General features: G+C 43.3%; 1 protein-coding gene across 6 annotated transcripts in view; it reads right to left on the bottom strand.

Moving 5' to 3' along the window:
- The window catches only part of LOC310698004 (connector enhancer of kinase suppressor of ras 2-like), a 314798-nt gene that overhangs the window by 197028 nt on the left and 97179 nt on the right, over positions 1–20591 (bottom strand). For 2 of the 6 annotated variants that reach the window (XM_083484630.1, XM_083484629.1), the window contains exons 1-2: positions 18942–19092; positions 17352–17515 (exon numbers count right to left, since the gene is read on the bottom strand). In XM_083484630.1, the coding sequence (XP_083340756.1) occupies positions 17352–17515; positions 18942–19071 (294 nt within the window). In that variant the 5' untranslated portion in view covers positions 19072–19092. Of the gene's footprint in view, positions 1–17351; positions 17516–18820; positions 19093–20591 lie in introns of those variants that run through there. The other 4 variants (XM_083484631.1, XM_083484632.1, XM_083484636.1 and 1 more) reach the window with 3 other exon arrangements.

Here is a 20591-nt window from a genome sequence, read left to right on the forward strand (position 1 = left end):
TTGCCTGGTCAGAATGCATCCTTGAAGTGTGATGATGTCTCTTGCTTGCCTGAATGGAGGCTGGAGAAGTGGGCATGGGCATGAGAAACCTCTGGTTTTTACACAGCTGTAATGTAACCTACTGCACAACGGTCATATCCATGGTTCCACCTAGTTTTGCCTTTGGCATGTGGCCCTCACAAGGTTTACTTTGAGGGAATGCAGCCCCTGAAAAAACTTCGCTACTGCTACTGTAGGCAGTATTGCACTTGATGTACCAGGGCTGACTCAAAGTAAATAAGCTTCCTACGTTTCTTGTATCTTTGTCCCAAACCAACTGGGGCTTCCAGTTCATTTCTAAGTGCAATTCGAAACTGGATATCAACCTATAACGCCCCATAGAAGTTGGGACCAGGATAATTGAAAGACCACCCCCTCTGAGTCATTGTTCCATTAACCACTATCTTCAGAAGTGCATTTGCCTAGGGAATGGAATAGGGCCTTTTCATGTGCACCATCCAGGTTTAGCAGTGTCCTGTTTTCACTGGGATTCTGAGTAAACAAGGCAAATGCTGTTGGCAATACCAATGGAGAAGCAACTAAAGGGGCATCCAGGGCTGGCCCAAGGTCAGAGTCCAAGAAAATAGAAGCCACAACAAAGGATTGAGCGAGAGCTAAAGTCTGAGCTTAGGCAGGAGGTCCAGTAGCAGGTAGGGCACAAACAGGTACCATGGGCATCGCTGGGGGGCGGCAGATGCCAATCAAGCACATCAATAAAAATACTTAACTAGCTGAGGTTCTGCCCCCCCCCAATAAATCCTGGCTATGTCCATGGTAGGTACATATTGTTCTAGAAACTCTTGCACCCCAGCACTGGAAATTTTGAGCAGGAACTGCTGGAACCACAGACCAACCTCAGCTAATCCTTCTCAGCTCCCTTCTCTTCAGACCTTTATTCCCAATGAGTCCTTGTCTGTAGTCAGACATTTCTCCAGATGGGCTAGGTCTCTATCTAGCATTTAATGTTAAGTTTGGTTCTTCACATTTCCACATCAGTTTGCAATTTTTATTATTTTAGAGGGTCCTCGTGAAAACTCACCAGCATTTTACTTTCTCCTACTATACACACCTTTCAATCCAATTTAGCCTAAAATGGTTCATTTTTGTATGCTATTTTCAGTAATTTGTGCATTTATATGCACACACATTCCATGGCTGGAGAACTTCAGTACATATTCAGGGATGTGCAAATTTTGAAGGCTGGCTGTATTTTGGCTTCATTATTGGTTTGGAAAGTTCACCTTTAAATGTGAACTGAATCTAATTTCTCCCCAATTCCTATCCAAGCTACAGAACTCCCATTATGAAGAGGATCCGTGGTGGGGTTATTGTTGCTTGTTTCTTTGTTTTGTTAGGCAGGTTTCAAAAATATTGTGTTCCACCAAGCATTTGATTTGTTTGGAACTCCCTTTGGTGCTTGGCTGTGTGTTGATGGCTCTGTTTTAATGTTTTCTCTTTTATTCCATTTGTTAGTATATATCTTTATAGCTGTAAGTTGCCTTTGGGGCCCCTTCCCAAGCCCTAGTGGTGGAGAATAAATGATTACAGAAATAAAAATAAACATAAATGTTGTCCATGAGTGAACCTGGAAAGGAAAAAAGGAGGAAAGGAAAGCAGGAACACCTCAAAATCTTTTAAAAATTCAAAATGTTCTTCAGAAGTGCGTAATAAATTTTCACACAATTTTAGGAATCTTTGGTAATCATGCAGGATAGTAGCTGAGGTGAAAACTACAAAGCTACACACACACACACACACACACACACCAATCCTGAGGTAAATTAGAATCACATAACTGAACATGGATTTGAACCCAGGATGCCCTTGGTCCCAGGCCAGCACTGTGCCCACCAGACCCAGCATGGAGACAAAAGTGTAGCATGGGGGGGGGTAGAGGGCTGTGGCCCCGGGAGCAGAAGCATGGGGGGCATGAACCAGGTTCCCCCCACATGCCTCTAGCACGTGAGCCCCCTGGGTGAGTGCAGAGGGTGTTCTTTACCCTCAGCGCCCCGCCCTGCTCCCGCCCACCAGTTGACGGGCAGACCCGCGCACGAATGGAGACAGGGTGTAGAGGGTGCTCTTCAGCTTCTGCACCCTGCTCCCACTGGCGGCAGCAGTGGCTTGGTGAGCGCCAAGGGTGCTCTTCATCTTCCATGCAATGCCTATGCCCAGCTGCAGCAGCAGCAGCAGCAAGGGCTGAATGAGCATGCTCTGTCCTCACCTGGGAAGTGCGCACACCCACACCTGCCCCGGGCACCTGTGGACTGTGCTATGCCCCTGCGTGGAGAACCTGTTTCCTTCCAGTTGGTATCAGACTACATCTCCCATCATCCCTGATGAATGGCACTGCTTGGTGGGATTATTACATAAGGGGCACATACCGGCACATAGCAGGAGGAGACGGATGAAGAGTAATCACATGCCTACTGTGAAAAGGCTGTGGCACAGTGGCACCTGTTTTGCATGCAGAAGGCCCTAGCATCTTCAGGCAGGGCTGCTAGAGAGCAGCTCTTCAGGATTTCAGACAAGGATATCTGTCAGTGTAGACAATACTAAGCTAGGTGGACCAGGGGTCTGGCTCAAAAAAAGGCAGCTTCGAATGTTCATACTGCTTTACACAGCACTTTCCTATTTAATATTCGGCAGAACTCAGGAAATTGCCTCTTTCTGAGTCGGACCACAGGTTCATGTAGCTCAGTATTGTCAACCCTGATTGGCAGCAGCTCTCCAGGGTTTCAGACTGGGGTCTGTCCCAGCCTTATCTGGAGATGCCAGAGATGGAAGCTGGGAATTTCTGCAAGCACATATGCTCTATCACAGGGCTATGGCCCTTTCGCAGACTGTGGTCTCCACAGAGGAACATTTCTTAAAAACCTAGATCCTGGTATTTGCATTTTACCGATTCAGATCACATGTTAGTGCAGCTTCAGTAGTCATGATTTAACTCCCGAGACTGACTGTATCCTAAAGTGTTAACCCAATGGTAAATAAGTGCTTGCCCCAGAGATTTCAAGAAACTGTTGAATAAAAAAGCATGTAACGAGTGCTAATTATACAGGGATGAGTTTTTAAAAGAGAATTTGCAAGCTTTCAGGAAAACAGAAACATGCAACAGGAGAAAGGCATGCTTTAAAGACATTTTGTGTTGTTCATTAGCAAATATGACACTTAAGAAATTACTCTGATCCATTTTATCTCAGGCCAGTCAGTGAACAGGCACTGAAGAAGTAGCTGAGCAGCAGAAACGTTTAGAAAATCCTTATCCAAATGTTCTATATGTGTGTAGGTTGTTGTCTAAGAACATAAAAACAATTTTCAGTGATGGCATCTTAATGGGGGTTCAGTTTCCACACAGCATCTGGAAAGTGTTGGGGTACAGTTTTTCTGGCTGTGTGAACACCACCAAACATCCTTGGGCATAGGGAAGAACACAGGTAGAGCCCTACTAGGTCAAGCCCAAGGCCCTTCTAGTCTAGCATCCTGTTCTGACAGTTCCCAGACAGGTGCCTCCTTGGAAGCTCACCTGCAGGATCAAACCGCATCAGCACTTTCATCCCCTGTGATTCCCAGCAACAGGAATTCAGGGACAGACTGAAGAACTGAGTATGAACTAGCATAGAGAAACATCATGTATGAAATAGAGAGGCAGAAAGAAATTCATCTGAGTTTGGTATCAGCTCAAAGAGGGGCTCACTGCTGTGACTAGCCTTCTTGTTCCTGCTCCCTGTCTGTTCAAACAAAGGAATAATTTTTACAAAATTAAAAAAACACACACCCGTAACTTTGCAAAGGTAGATTTGCAGTGTTCCCTAGGAAGAGGGATTGGCTGTTAAACAGCTCTGGGAACTATAGCTCTCCGAGGGGAATAAAAGGTAAAGGGACCCCTGACCATTAGGTCCAGTCATGGCTGACTCTGGGGTTGCGGCGCTCATCTCGCTTTATTGGCCGAGGGAGCCGGCGTACAGCTTCCAGGTCATGTGGCCAGCATGACTAAGCTGCTTCTGACGAACCAGAGCAGCGCACAGAAACACCGTTTACCTTCCCGCCGGAGCGGTACCTATTTATCTACTTGCACTTTGACGTGCTTTCGAAATGCTAGGTTGGCAGGAGCAGGGACCGAGCAATGGGAGCTCATCCCATCACTGGGATTCGAACCACCAACCTTCGGATCGGCAAGTCCTAGGCTCTGTTGTTTAACCCACAGCGCCACCCGCATCCCTGAGGGGAATAGGGGTCCCCTAATAACTCTCAGCCCCCTTAGCAAACTATAGCTCCCAATATTTTTGGGCTGTTTTAAGTGGAATGATGCACAGTGCAGATGGGACTGCTATTGCGCCTTCAATATTTTTTGCAAAACTAGCTCTGAATCTGCATACATGCACGTACACACACTCCACCTCAGTACCATTTGGCTTCTGTGCAATCTGGTATTTCAATAACGTTACTCTTTTTCATTCAGCTGAGAGATGAATGCCAGAGAAAGGAAAGGGCACTGCCGTTGGAGCTGACTGATGAATTGAAACAAACGCACACAACAAAACTCCTGACTGACGATGCAACATCTTCACTCATCATTATATAAAGTTCATGATATTTAAAGTGAGTGTTTTAAATAACACAATGAAGCCAGCCAGGACTTTTGCATCCTGCAAACATACTTCCTCTTTGTGTGTTGAGAAACCCTACAATGTAATTTGGCTTTTCTGTCTTTCTTTTTTAATGAAAAAAAGCACATCAGATGTACATTTCCAAATGGCTCTCATCCATAGTCTAAATGGTGCTGTCATAAAGCATGACAAAAACTCTGCTGTTCAAAATAACTTTGTTTATTGCTTTATTTTTTAAGGTTGATTGGAATGGAGACATTTGGGGAACTGGATAAGGGATGTTTAGGCCCCATACATTAAAGGCACATTCAAAGCGCCTGGCTTCCTAAAAAAAAAGCATCCTGGGAACTGTAGCACACCCCTTTCAGAACTACAATTCCCACCACTCTTAACAAAATACAGTTCCCATAATTCTTTGGGAACTGTATGCTCCCATCACAGAAATAGAGAGGAAAAACACAAGGCAAAGATAAGCATACTTGCATATTGCAGAATTCACTTTGTCTATGGGTCTCTTTAGGGACCCAAGAGAATGAACACCTTTGGCATCCACCCACAGACAGAATGACCAGCACGCCTATTTGTTCAACTTTTGAATTGCCTTCCCATTTTTATATCATTTGTAGACCATTTCATGAATTCAAAGCACAACCTGCATGCCTGTTTTATCCCTATCATGTGAAATGACTGATTTGTATTCATGCATGGTTCTGATCACAATCACCCAAATGCACACTGTTTAGTTTCTTCCTGATGAGAGACACTGTAGTGGCTACAGAGCTGAACGAGAACCTGAGAGACCAGGCTCTACATCTCTACTCAGCCATGATGCTCAATGGGTGACCTTGGGCCAGTCAACACCATCATGGGCTCCTTAGAGAAAAAAGGTGGGATATAAATGCATGCATGCATGCATGCATAAATAAATAGTACAGTGGTACCTTGGTTTGTGAACAGTCTCGTTTGCATACGTTTTGGATTCCAAAAAGTCAAACCCGGAAGTGCGTGTCCCAGTTTGTGAACTTTTTTTTGTATTACAACCCTCTTTTTTTTTTTGGATTACGAATTACGAACAAAATTTTGGGGGAGGCCCCATTGGCAAAAGGGCACCTTGGGTTACAACCTGTTTTGGTTTACGAACAGACCTCCGGAACGGATTATGGTTGTAAACCAAGGTACAACTGTATATGTGTCCAATATGACATCATTAATTTACAAGAGGGAGGCATTAGAAGGCTTGGGTAACCCCAAGATTTGCAGAAGTACAAACTATTTTTGAGGTGGGAGAGATGACCCAAAATAGGCCCATGCAGACTAAGGATGCCCAGTGGCCACACAAGGCTAACAGACTGTTGGAAGAAGGGAATGGAATAATGGGTAGTAGCACTCCACACTGTAACAATACATGCATACACACCATGCATTTAAAGCATGTAGCTTCCACCCAAAGAATCCTGGGAATTGTAGTTTACCCATCACAGAGTTACAATTCCCAGCCTGCATGGAGATTACTTTCCAGGCAATTGTATGTAAAGCTGAAATTGCATACAGTCAGAACAACCCTGGAACCACCCCGCAACGGCCACCCCTACCTTTCTGAAGCAGGTACACAAAGAGGGACTTGACCTCCATGCAAAGCAGAGAGCTTTTGAGCTTTCTGCCTTGCTTACTGAGTTCTGAGAGGCTCTCATGGAAGCTTCCTAGAGCCTAGTAAGCAAGGAAAATCTAGCGTGGAAAGAGCTTTTAAGCTCTCCACCCGGTGTGCATTTAATTTGTGCGATTTCAGCTGGCCGGCCACTAAGCGCGTAAAATATACAAGATTCAAGGATATATTCTAATAATGGTCATGCATTCCCTTTGTCAAAAGAGCTATGGTTTGTGGGAGGAGAATTGTTTCTGGCTGTAGCAATGTGGTGGGAGATCTGCTTTGCATGCAGAAGGTCTCGTGTTCAACCTCTGGCATTTCAAAGTAGTGCTAGGAATATCCCTCACTGGAACTCTGAAGAGCCACTGCCAGTCAGTGTCGAAAATACTGAGCTATATGGATCATTTCTAAAAGCCAGGATTCGGAGACAGATGTCCAGGCATGGGAAGCAGTGATTTTCTGCAAAATATATGACAATGGTAATGTTAATATACCAGCTCTCACAGTGTTAAATGAGATGTAAGGGGAGAAGTCTAATAAGCAGGAAAAAGTCTGCTCAAGGAATCCCCCATGTCAGGTGTTATTCATGCCCTGCCAGTCTTGTCACTCCACAGCAGTGTTTTTAATTGGGTAATGATGATAATCACATACTCCGTGGGCAAGAGAGTGAGATATCTGAGTAAGAGGCAATTGAACCCAACATGACCTAATTTTCACAATGTCTTATCACAGAAACCCACTTCCATGTAATTTAACTTATAATTTTGCAGGGAGAGTGTCTAGTGGAATTACTATTATGTTGACTGCTAGAGTTACTACAGGGCAGCTCTCATTGTACTGATTTCTAAAGCTCTGTTTATGTTGAGCTTCTACTGAGTGAGTGATGTCAGGGGTTTTGCAGCACACTTCAAATGCAATGGCATAAACTGTTGCCTTTCTCAGCCTTCACCAACCTCGTGCCCTCCAGCTGTTTTGGGACTATATCATCCCCAGCCTTCAGGCATGCTGCCCAGGGGCTTTGTGTCCAAAAAACAATACTACAATATTGGGGAAGGCTGGTCTGGTCTATTACATATATGTTAGTGGTTCTGTCCTTTATTAGGACAATGAATCATATCCACCTAAAGGGCACACTGAAAGTCCAATTGCAGGGGAAGGACTTTGTTTGGACTATCAAGGAGTAAACTTTTCCATCTGCTATGCCTCAACTCAAGTTTCCAGTGGAGATACGACTCAAGGTGGTGGGCATGTCTCTCTTCACCATTTTAACATCAGGGAAAGCTGGTGAGGTAAGTGATTCATGCATTAGTCATGTTCAATACTTGATGATTGCAATGAGCTCTGTGTGGGGCTACTCTTGCACTTTGTCCAGCTGGTGCAAAATACTGTGGTTGGACTGCTGGCAGTGACAGACTAACGCCAGCTCGAAAACATGCACATAACCCATATGTTATAGGGGCAGGTTCAAGGCTCTTGTATTCATTTACAAAGACCTTAACAACTTGGGTTCCTTGATCCCTTAAATTCCTGCTTAATCACTGAGATCTTTAGGGGAGTCTCTGTCAGTGGTCACCCGTGGCTCAGGCACGCAGCCTAAGAGACATAACTCTCTCTCAACTGAGATCACACTGGCACACTCTGTTGTTGAACCTCAGACACATGAAAAAGACTTTCTTAGTCATGCAGGAATTGTAAGGTAGTGTTCATGTACTGTCTTATGACTTTAAAAAAAAGTTTTATTCTCTGTATTTTACATGCATGGCTTAGAAACGCTCATGGTTAGGAAATATATAAATGCCTTAAATAAAAACACACAAGTTAGGCTGAGAGACAGCAACTGCCCCAAAGTTGTCAAATTATTTCATAGCTGAGTGAGAATTTGAACCCTGGACACCCAAGCTCCTAGTTCAACACGCTATAGCATACCCGAGGAATACCCTCAGATCAAAGGGCAGCCCCCTGGTTTTCTTGTGCTTCCTTGTTACTACATTAGAATATTCACTGGGGCAGCATTGATTATATTAAGGGGTATTCATTTTAATAAAAGATACTGCTGACTTCAAAGGCACCGCATTAGATTCTGAGCAGCTGCTGAGTTTCTGTAATGCAAAGCTTGTAGGGAATGCAAGAGAGGCAGCTTTAAATGTATTTTGCATCAGATATTAGCCTAGCAGGCTGAACATGCACAACTGTAAAGGTAGCAAAAACCCCCCAAAAAACCCCAGGGCTGCTCTAAATTATGGAAAGCTGGCACAGCCTAAAGGCAGGACAGAACAGAAGCAGCAGTGGCTGTGAAGAATACAAAGATGATAGGGCCCTGTCCTCTATTTCCATGAGTTCTCCTTTGTATTTCAGTCTGAGGCTATGTACACATGATGGGCTTAACAAAGTCAGTCCATGCACCCTGGGCTGGCCCAAGATGATTTGGCACCTGAGGTGGACCATGAAATGTACCACCACTGGAAATAAGAGGAGAGAGAAGATCTACATTGGGAACAAAGTGGAGGAATCAAATCCACCTTATCAGATGGAATCAAACACTGACTGACAAGGAGGCAACAGATCCAGCCTCCAAGGCGTGCACCACAGGTATTGATGGCATTGCAGTGACAGCAGCAGGCAATGCATTTCTTGGAGACTGGATCTTCTGCTTCTGGGGATCCTGCTGCCTGAGGCGGTCGCCTCGCCTTGCCTCATGGATGGGCCAGCCCTGCATTCCTGCTGCCCCCGTGTTTCAAGTTGCATATTTGTGTTGCTGCACATACTAGGGAGACGGTGGGGATGCCTTAACATGACACACATTACTTGTTTCCCTGTGTTTGCAGTCCCCAAACTCCTATACAATGAAACTGTTATATGCCCATGAGCTACCACATGCACAGATGCTACAGCAGTCTCAAATGTACACACCTCAGCTTAATTGTGGCTCATGTTTTGAAATTGGATGGAAATTACTTTGAAGCATAAAATAAAAATAGTCAACCACTTTCCTGAAGAAAGGGACTATCCCAAATAAGGGGATATCTTTGGTGGGATGTTGTTATGTTATGTTATGTTGTTATGTTATGTTGTTATGTTATGTTATGTTATGTTATGTTATGTTATGTTATGTTATGTTATGTTATGTTATGTTATGTTATGTTATGTTATGTTATGTTATGTTGTTATGTTGTGTTTTATGTTGTTGTTATGTTATGTTATGTTATGTTATGTTATGTTATGTTATGTTATGTTATGTTATGTTATGTTATGTTATGCTCAGAAGGCTTGATTGTCCTTTTCCTCAAATCTATGATCATAAACTGGGCATCTTGTCACCCCCCCCCCTTTCCTCTGGACAAATTCATGAGACTTCTAGATATCTGCAGGGGAGGCCACAAACCAGAGCACACCAGTAATCCTTATCCATTGTAAGTGAAACATGAACATACTTTATTAGCCTATTTATCATAAAGTGACATTTATCAGGCTTAAATGATGCAAAAATGACTTAATTGGGCACATCCATTCATATGAGAAATAATGGTAGCAAAACCAAATATCCTGCTATTTTAATTCCCCTAGGGAAGCCAGCAATATTAAAAAAATAAATAAAAAGAAAGTTGTTACAGCAAGGAATATGTGAAGACAAATAGAGCAATAATTTGAAATAAGCACTGGATTTCCTTTAAGGGGAAAAAATGAAACAGGATTTAACAGGAGAGCTAGTAAGCTATAGTCAATTAGAATGTTGGACTAGGACTTGGGGGCCAGTGTTCAAATCCTCACTCAGCCAAGAAGCTCACTGAGTGACACTGGGCCAATCACCAACTCTCAGCCTAACCTACATCACAGGGTTGTTGTGCTGATAAAATGAGGCAGGGGTAGGACCATGTATGTCACCTTGAGCTCTTCACAGAAAGGTGCAATAAAAATGCAATAATAAATGAAACTAGAAATAAACAATTGAAGGCTGTGGTCCTATACATGTTAACTCAGAAATATATCCCATTGAATTCAATTAAATATACGCCCTCCCAGGTAAGTGTGCATAGGGCCAACAGCAAAATCCCAGGCTTTTTTCCCCCAGAATTAAGTTCCATTGAGTTCAACATATAGGATGGCAACCTTAGGATTCTATTTTCCTGGAAGTAAGCTTAAATGAATTCAATGGGATCTAGACATAAATGTGAGATTTGTGCTCCAAGATTATTTCCTACTCAAGAGAAGTAAATTACACTCTTTCCTTAGCCGGGTTTTGATGAACTAAAGAAGCAAACCGGCTGAGAAGCAATCTAAGAAGTGCTCCCATCTGTCATTTCCTGACACTGTGTAGTTCTGAGAAAGAAAAGGCTTGAAAGGATGAGCACTCTGTGTTTGTTTATAATAAAACAACATAAAAATAAAATTTACATTTTTAAACAGAAGAATATTGAAACATGCTGTGTGCCTTTCAGTGTTTGGGAGCTGTTTGAAGGCTCTCACTTCAGAGTACTGCATTCGAGAGAGCAGAAGTGTGTTGGAAAACTCCTACCATCACTGTCAAAGGAACAACTAAGACACAGGTGTGGGGCTCAATGGCTTGTAATTATTGTGGCTCTTTAGAATCTTGTACCTGGTGAATATTTGCTTTTATCTTTTTTCAGATTTAGAATGGCTCCCCCAAGACCTGGGTTGGGCAAATTCCTAGGTGCCTATATCCAAATTTGAGGGAGCTGGTACCAGGTTATCATTTTGCATTTTTTGATTGGCATTGGTCTTTCATATTGATGAACAAATGCTTCCATTTCCTAAACACCAGCATGAAACAAGACGTGCTCTGGGGTACAATCCCTATAGGGCTTTTTACTAGAAACGATTTTTGCAAGAGGATCAATGTGCAAGTTTTTTGTACAGATGAGTAAGATATGTACATCCTAAAGCAAATGGTGCCCAAGGAAAGAAAAGTCTTTGGTGATGCCTCCTTTCTATTTGTTAACTTTTGGATTACCTTATTTTTAATTGCATTGTATCCCATCTCACAACTCAAATGCAGAATCTGCATGCCTGACTTATTCCTGTCATATAAAATGACAGATCCCTGTGTGCAAATGTGATTAAAATCACTCACATACAGCGTTTTCTTATAATGGGCACTGATGTTGAACATTTTCTCAAAAAATAGTAGCAACAATATTAATGCAATGCCTACCATGCTTGTCACTGCTGCTCACTTTAAAAGTGAAGATGAACTGTCTATACTATTTTTGTTTCCCTTGTTGTCATTTACAAATGACTAGCATAATTTAAACAGAATTACAATACCCTAATATAAACATTTTTAAACATAGTGTTTGGAAACACATTGCAAATTTGGAGAAGTGCAGAATTTGAAGGGAAGCTGTGTTTTGGATCGCACTGAAAAGTGCAAACTGGGCAGTTTCTCATTAAAATGCAAACAAAATCAGTTTCTACCCCATCCCTATAACCACTGGAAGCTAAACCAGATAAAATGGAGGCATTGTTTGTTGGGACCCATTCAGTTCAATGTTCATTTCTCATGAGTAATGAACACCAGGATGAGTACTGAACAGGTACTTTTTTTTAATTAAAAAGAAAAATGCCACCCCATTTGCCACTAACAGGGTGAGAGATATAACCTTTTCTGGTTGCAGCAGAGCTGATTTCCATGCTTCCTAGCCGGCAACATTTTATTCCCGGAATGACAAGGTCTTGTTCTGGGACATTCTATGAAAAACAGGGCGAACACTAACAGGAGTAATTTCAAGGGGGTGATGGCAGCTACTTCCCCAACCACAATGTTTCACAATGATTTAATGTCTGGGGCAGTCTGGGAAAATAAAACTGTAGGAAACAAGAGGCGGGCGGACACCCAAATCAATGCTTCTGCCACCACATGTGCTAGAAAGAAGCCAAACAAAAATAAAAGAAGAGGGTCTTGGGAAATGAATATGAGAATTACATAATGAATGGGAATGTAATGAATGAATAACAAAGCCAATGTGATCTTAATGAATGAAGAACAAAATGAATGAGGTCTTTAATAATAAAAATGAGTGGAGGCACAAAACAAAGCAAATTTCTTCCATACACTTATGTGTGAAGCACGAACTGAGAGAGTGGCACTCTGGGTGGCTTGCTTAATGAGGCCCAACATCTGTCAGACTCTGCCAATCTCTGGCACTGACTCACCAGGCACTGACACCAGTCATGAACCCCACTCCCCCTTCATTTCAGTGGGAGTTTTATCAGAGCCAATGCATGTTCCCATTTAATATAAAGAGAATGCAAATTGTTCTAGACCTTAGTGGTTGAAATGGTGCATCTGACGGCATCTTCTAGGGAGCATCAGTGGCCCTTTTGTAATGGTAAAAATAATCATCGTATATAGCATGTCTGCACACCTTATGTGCAAGCACCTGAAGCTGCTCCAATCAAGGCATTAAGCTGCTAATATTTAAAATGTGCTTTAATTTTTATTTTGTAACCCCCCCCCTCCAAAACTAGGCTGCTCTTTTAGAGGCTTTCTCCTTAGACTGCACGTAGCAGACAATGAGGGCAGGCTAGGGAAGAATAAAGGATAACTAATCCAGTGATATTGAAACGCTGGGCTGTGTATGAGTCAGAGCACATCTGGCAATGTGGACTCAGTAAATTAATTTGGATATGCACCAATGGACAGTAATCAAGCTTTATGTCAGCCAATAAACAGCAGTGTAATGAAGTACAAAAGCTTGCATTAGGTTTAATCACACCAAAGTTCTAGCTGCTTTAGAACTTAGCAGTGAGGCCTAAAACAAAATGAACACCCAGGTGTCTGCAAAGAGAACAGTGTATTCCTACTACCACCACCAAAACCAAAATATTATTATTCTAAGTTGTATGCGTTTCTATTTTTCCCATGACTCTGAAGCAAAAAGAGAAAAGCAATGGCACAATTCGGTGTGTGTACAAAGTGGTTTATGTCAGAGTGAAACGTGATTACAGATTACAATCAAATTAAAAAATACATTCTGCAATATGTGCAAATCAAAGACTACGCAAGCAAAATGGGAGAAAATGTCACTTCTTTCAAGAGCAATGCTTTTAGCATGAAGAGAGCCTTACTGCACACAGCCATACAAAGGTTAGCAGTATAAAATCTTTTAACAGTCTGGGATGCAGAAAATGTGGAGTGCTTTTAGGAAGAAATTGGGATGTAAAAGGGAGACAAGACAGAAAGAGAAGGAAGAAGCTTTATCTTCAATGTGGACTAGTCCAAATATACTTGCGAGGCAAACTATGACACTGCTGCCTTTTCACTGGTGAATTAGGGAAAAATGAATTGGAGAAGAGATGGAAGTCAAAATGCTCTCTCTCTCTCTCTCTCTCTCTCTCTCTCTCTCTCTCTCTCTCTCATGATAATACCAGAACTTAGAAGCTATCCAAATAAAACTGAAGGCTAGAAGAGTCATAGCAAATGCAAAATAATACAAAATAAAAAAAATTCCTATCTGAAGAAGTGTGCATGCACACGAAAGCTCATACCAATAACAAACTTAGTTGGTTTCTAAGGTGCTACTGTCAAAGTGCAAGTAGATAAATAGGTACCTCTCCAGCGGGAAGGTAAACGGCGTTTCTGTGCGCTGCTCTGGTTCGCCAGAAGCGGCTTAGTCATGCTGGCCACATGACCCGGAAGCTGTACGCCGGATCCCTCGGCCAATAAAGCGAGGTGAGCACTGCAACCCCAGTGTCGGCCACAACTGGACCTAATGGTCAGGGGTCCCCTTTACCTTTACTTTAAAGTGCTACTGGAAGGATTTTTTTTATTTTGTTTCGACTACGACAGACCAACACGGCTACCTACCTGTAGCAAGATCATACTTCACGCAATGTAAAGTGAAACTATGGAATTCAGTCCTATAGGAGCCAGTGATGATCATCAACTTGGAATGCTTTAAAGGTGTTTTTAGATAAATTCATTGAGGATAAGGGTATCAGTGGCTACTAGCCACAATAGCTATTCTTTCTCCACAGCCAGAGACAGTGCACCTCTGAATACCAGTTGAAGGGCTTGCAGGTGGGCAGATTGCTATTGTGCTCAAGTCTCATTTGTGGGTTTCCCATAGGCATCTGGTTGGCAACTGTGAGAACAGTATGCTAGACTAGATGGACCATTGGTCTGATTCAGCAGGCCCTTCTTATGATCTTATTTTCTACCACTGAGTTATGGTCCTTTTTTGCAAATCCTTGTCAAATGGTATTAGCTTCCTATTAAAGGTAAAGGGACCCCTGACCATTAGGTCCAGTCATGGCCGACTCTGGGGTTGCGGTGCTCATCTCGCTTTATTGGCCAAGGGAGCCAATGTACAGCTTCCGGGTCATGTGGCCAGCATGACTAAGCCGCTTCTGGTGAACCAGAGCAGTGCATGGAAACGCCGTTTACCTTCCCGCCAGAGCAGTACCTATTTATCTACTCGCACTTTGGCGTGCTTTCAAACTGCTAGGTTGGCAGGAGCAGGGACCGAGCAACAGGAGCTCACCCCGTCACGGGGATTCGAACCGCCGACCTTCTGATGGGCAAGTCCTAGGCTCTGTGGTTTAACCCACAGCGCCACCCATGTCCCAGCTTCCTATTACACCAGCACAAGTTCATGGGGAAATAATAACAATAATCATAACAAAAGCAAATGTACACAGTGCATTACAGATTGTGTTAAAGGACTGAATGTCTGCATGCAGCGCGTTGCAGAACAAAAATACAAAAACAAAACACCAGGTCTTGTCAATGTATTTTTCATCTCACTATTTAGTAAAACTGGCACCTAGTTCATAATAAGGTTTTATGTTTGCCATTATACTGCACTGCCCCCCCCCAATGCTAATTGTCAAGTCAGAGCTTGGAAAGACAGAAGCAAATGAGATATCATTATCTCTAGCCTTTACTTGGAGTGAGCTACAAGGTCAAAGTCATCTAGAAAGAGCAACTCTTTGATAAGAGCTGCCAATTGCTCTTTTGGCTCATAAATATACACAGAGAGAAAGATTATGGAGTTTTCATGAGCAGAATCTTAAGTTCTACTCCAAAGACATTTCATAGTTTCAATGGTATTTCATAGCTTTCTGATATATTACATGGTGCAGGGCAGAGAAAGGGGGAAGTCCATCAAAGAGGTCAGCAATTGTGAGTTCTTGGGTCAAATCAGACCCAAGAAATAACATCTGCTCTCCAAGCACCAGTGGGCAGCATTTCTTACTATGGGGACCAGAAAAATGGCATTTTATCCCAGAAGACACAACTCCTGTTGATTCTCTTTGATCTTTCAGCAGCTTTGATCTTTCAAGCATAGCATTTTTCTGGAATGTATGTCTGAGTTGTTCGACAGTGGAACAGACTCCCACAAGAGGTGGTGGACTCTTCTTCCTTGGAGTTTGTTTGTTTTTAAGCAGAGGTTGGATGCCCACCTGTCATGTATGCTTTAGCTGCAATGCTAAAGCATTGCAGAGGGTTGGACTAGATAACCCTCGGGTCCCTACCACTCTGCACTTCTATGATTCTATGAACACCCGCATGAAACTGAGTGGCGCCGTCCAGAATTTTGGAGTCAGCTGTCAGAAATATACTAATGCAGCACGGCTCTATTTCTCCATTACATCTGCAGCTGTGGCAGTGGGCGTCTGACCTTGGTAAAGAACTGGATGAGAGCTTAATCCAGATAATACAGTGGTGCTGGCAGTGGGTGGTTCCCTAGCATGTCCCTGGCATTTCCACTTAAAAAGAAAAGAGAAGGTGGTAGCAGTTGATGGGGAACATAATCTCTGCTAGAGATCCTAAAGAGCTGTTGCCATACAGCTTAGAAAGCCAAGTGCACAAATTGTCCAACCTGCTATCAGGGCTGGAGTGTTCTATTTTGCCGCTCGAGGCAAAATGCAACCACACCCTGCCATCACTGCGCCCACATCAGTGCCGACATTGGTGATGATTTCTGGCAAGATCTCGCCAGAAATCAGTGTTGATGCCAGTCGTGGAGGCCATGAGGTGGCCGGGGTTGAGAAAAGCTAGGAAGGAAGGGGCAGCCAGCTGGACAAAAGAGGTGACTAATTGAACATGCCAGAACATGCTAGGGAGAGACCCACTAAGAACACCTCATTCTTCTGCTTTAAGCTCTCCTACTATCCATCACCAAGACCAGGCCCCCACTGCCACAGCTACTGATGTAAAGGGAAAATACAGCTGTGTGACATCAGCATGGTGCTGGCAGGTCACTCTAAAACTCTGGATGACACTACTCAGCAGTTCCATATTGACATTAAACAGCATGGGGGATGAAACAGAACCCTGGGTCACACCACCCTGAAAGCTCCACAGGGCTGAAGAAAATGCCCCAAGCATCAGCCTGTGAAGATGGCCATTCAAACAGGACTGGAACAAAAACCAAGCAGTGCCACCCACGTCCAACTCAGACACCCTCTCTAGAACAATACCATGGTCAGTGGTTCGTATAGCTGATGAGAGATCAAAGAGGATGAACAGGGACAATGTCGCCCTTAGAGGGTGAATCTCCACAATGCTGGCTTGGCAGCCATTCAGCGGGGGGGGGGGGGGGGACGACGACGTGGTGACAAGGTCAGGCCAGGCTCTGGGGCCGAGACCCCCAGCGGCAGGCAGGACAGAATGGGGATCCCTGCATGGGGTGCCTGATTCATGACCCCTAAAAATTGTGTGCCAGGAGCTAGAGCTGCCCTGTCATCCCCCCATGCTACACCCCTTGCCTCATCTAACTTTAGGGTCATTTATGGATGTGACTGGACCTGATTCCCCATGGTTAACCTTGGTTTGATGAGATTATGCTGCACCTTGAGCCTTGCTCTCTTGGGTAAGCGTTTTGCTAAGTTTCTTTCTTATTTATTTATTTATTTATTTATTTCCTCCAAGGACTGAGATCTGGGCCCCTGAGGCACCCCATGGACCACAATGGAAGCTCCAAAATTCAGACAGTAAGAATTTCAGAAGCATCGTTATGACTTGATCTGCTTACTTTGGTTTGAAAGATACACAGAGATCAACATGGAGAGCGTTCCAAGTAAATAGGTCCACTTACCAAAGCACAGAGCAGATCCACTGCTTCCAGGATGAGTTCTTGGTGACCGATTCGAGTGACTCCCAGCTCTTCAAGTTCCTGATGAGTAATGTGTAACAGCTGTTCTCCATTGATCTTTTCCCTCTCAAAGTTCTTTATGTATTGTTGAAGGCAGTCATCAAGGCCTAGGTTCAAACAGCAACAGGAGCACTTGATTAGGAATAATAAAAAAAAGAGGTAGCATACTTTGCTGCCTCATTGCAGCTTCAGCTCACTGTTTTCATCTTGATGGAATATAAAAGCCTATGTTCTTTTAAGGAAAGAACACAAAATGGAATGATATCATTTCACACCTTGTGCACTGGTACACATCTTTTATATTGCATATAATGTGAAATTAAGTGCCATATCCCATGGCTAAGAACATGGGGAAACAGTTCTCTTGACTTGTCCTACAGGGCCATGAGTTGAACAACACAAACAACAGAGAAGCTGCAGCCAGTTTTGGCTTCCCATTACATGAGTACGCCATACCCACAAAGGCAACACTCACACATGTGTTTTATAGGCACAATCGTATACGATTTCCCAATCCAGGAGTTGAGAACCTAAATCTGAGGCAGGCCCCGATTAAGACTTGGGGCTTACCGTATTTTTCGCTCTATAACACACACCTGACCATAACACACACGTAGTTTTTAGAGGAGGAAAATCCGTAGGCATGCCACCCGTAGGCATTCCCTCCATAACACGCACAGACATTTCCCCTTACTTTTCAGGAGGAAAAAAATGAGTGTTATGGTGCAAAAAATACGGTAAGTGATTTCCTTTTATAGGGCCACAATCAAGGCTTGCCAGGTCTCTGTGGTTCTAGCATTGCAATGCACTATGCACAGGTCTGCCCTGGACATGAGCTGATGCTCAGCTCCAAGATGGAAGGCAGCAAGTATAGCATAAAACTCAAGAATACATACACTCCAACCCTTCTATTTAACTAACTATATTATGATTTATTTTGACAATTTCTTGACTTAATTATTATCCTCTCCAAGCAGCGTGCAAAAATCCTCAATACACTGAAAATAAATTTTAAAAATCAGTTAAAATTATAAAATGAAAATTCTGTTCCAACGCCTCCTGGAATTTAATCTTTCTTTCTTTCTTTCTTTCTTTCTTTCTTTCTTTCTTTCTTTCTTTCTTTCTCTCTCTCTCTCTCTCTCTCTCTCTCTCTCTCTCTCTCTCTCTCAAAGAGCTATTTAAACAGACACAAATGTCTTCCAGACCATGTCTTCCCTTGTTTTTCTAGCTTCTAAATGTGGCTTCCCCACCCCACTCCCTTGGACACGTTTTCCCTTTCGTCGTTGTTGCTATTTTAGATTCTCCGTTCGCTTCACAAAGTGCTCTGTGTCGTGGCAAAGCAACGGTGAAGAGATCGGGCCAGGCCGGGCCAGCCATGCACTTTCAAGATCAGGCATCATTTCTATAATTACCATTTCCTTTTATGATTATCCAGACACGGGCTGTGTACTAGAGGCATCACGTTTCTGGCTTTATGGAGGGAAATAAATCTAGCGTGCCATTACAATGAAATCATCTCTTACTATTTCCTACCATTACTGAAAATTAGCAGAGGCGTGAAACGAAACAGAGGAAAATGTTTACTGCTGGGTTCCCCCTCCACCCCTCTCTTCTGTTTCTCCGGGATATATTTAAACAATGTTCTGTAAAGCGTGTTCTCCATAACAGAGAGCACGTGTTGCGATGGGGGCCTAAAGGCCACCCTATGTTGCTGGGCAAATTGGCCACATGCTGTGATTGGGCAAGGAGTGTTGCTGGGGAGAATGTTATGTTGCTAAAGTGTGGGAGGGGTCAGAGGTGTTAAATACAGGGCTCGCAGCCAGGGGGCTTCTCTTGGGCTGCGTGCACCGCATCACCCTCCCACCCTCCCTGAAAAGGGGAGGGGTTCGTTGTCCTCTGACCTTGCTATGCCTGTCATGGGGTCGTCTGCCGTTGGGGCAGGGGCCTGGTAGGAATTTTGTCCATTTGGCTGATTGGCTGTTGCCATTTGGTTTTTGCCTACTGTGTAGCAAATCGTCACAACTTGTAAGGTTGGCGGTTAGGCATTGGTTCAAATTGGTTGGTGGAGGGGTAAGTGCCTACCCCTCCAATGGTGGTGCAGAAAGGGAATTCCATTAAAGGAATCCAGGGGCTTGCCATTCTTTTCGTCTTTGTCCCTGGTATCGGACTTGGGCCGTGCAAGCCACCAGGAGCATGAGTGTGAGAAGTGAGGGACTGAGGCCCAGCTTCATTTTCTCTCCAAAATTGTTTCCCTCACTGGCTTCCGCTGGAATCCGGAAGTCAGTTCTGTCCCAGCGGCAAGGACAGATAGTCGTAACCAATGCCTAAGCAACCACTCACGTGTGTGTGTATTTAAATAAAGTTGTGGCCAAATTCATGCCAAAAACCTTAAACAAAAATTGATGTGTGAGTTATTTGGGTGGCCTGGGGACCTCGACGCACAAACCATGTCACAAAGGCGAGGGCTGATACTGAAAATGCAAAAAGTCCAACTATTTTTATTTTCTGGTCCCTGTTCCTTGTAAATAGCTGCCTCTATTACATACCTACTTTTGCTTTTCACGCACTTTGAATAGGCCTAGCATTGGCTACAACACTGAGCTGCTATGAAGCTAGAGCTGTATCCAACTACCGTATTTTTCGCTCTATAACACGCACTCGACCATAACACGCATGTAGTTTTTAGAGGAGGAAAATCCGTAGGCATGCCACCTGTAGGCATTCCCTCCATAACACGCACAGACATTTCCCCTTACTTTTTAGGAGGAAAAAAGTGAGTGCTATGGTGCAAAAAATACGGTAAGTCCTGCTTAGAGTTATGGATGAGAGGAAATGTATTTTAAAAGTGAACCAACCGCACCCACACTTTCCAAAACAATATGTGACCTGAAATACAGTTATCCTTTGGAATTCGCAGTTATACAAATTTTGTGATGTTTCCCAAAAACAAGTTTACAAAAATGAAAAGGAATATATTAGTAGAAAATAAAATACAAAAATGTATTGTGTTAGGAGAGATGGCTTTGTAAAAATGTGCACATTTCTCAAAGTTGCATACAAAAATATGCTTATTAGAAGAATATTTAGCAAAATCTGCTTTCCTTCAATTTCCACCCACAAGTTCTAGCCCTGCCTTCTGAAGCGACATATCCATTTTTGTAGCTATTCGAATACTATTGTGAT

This window comes from Podarcis liolepis (genome assembly GCF_965112155.1).
Source record: "Podarcis liolepis genome assembly, chromosome: Z".
Classification (NCBI taxonomy): domain Eukaryota; kingdom Metazoa; phylum Chordata; class Lepidosauria; order Squamata; family Lacertidae; genus Podarcis; species Podarcis liolepis.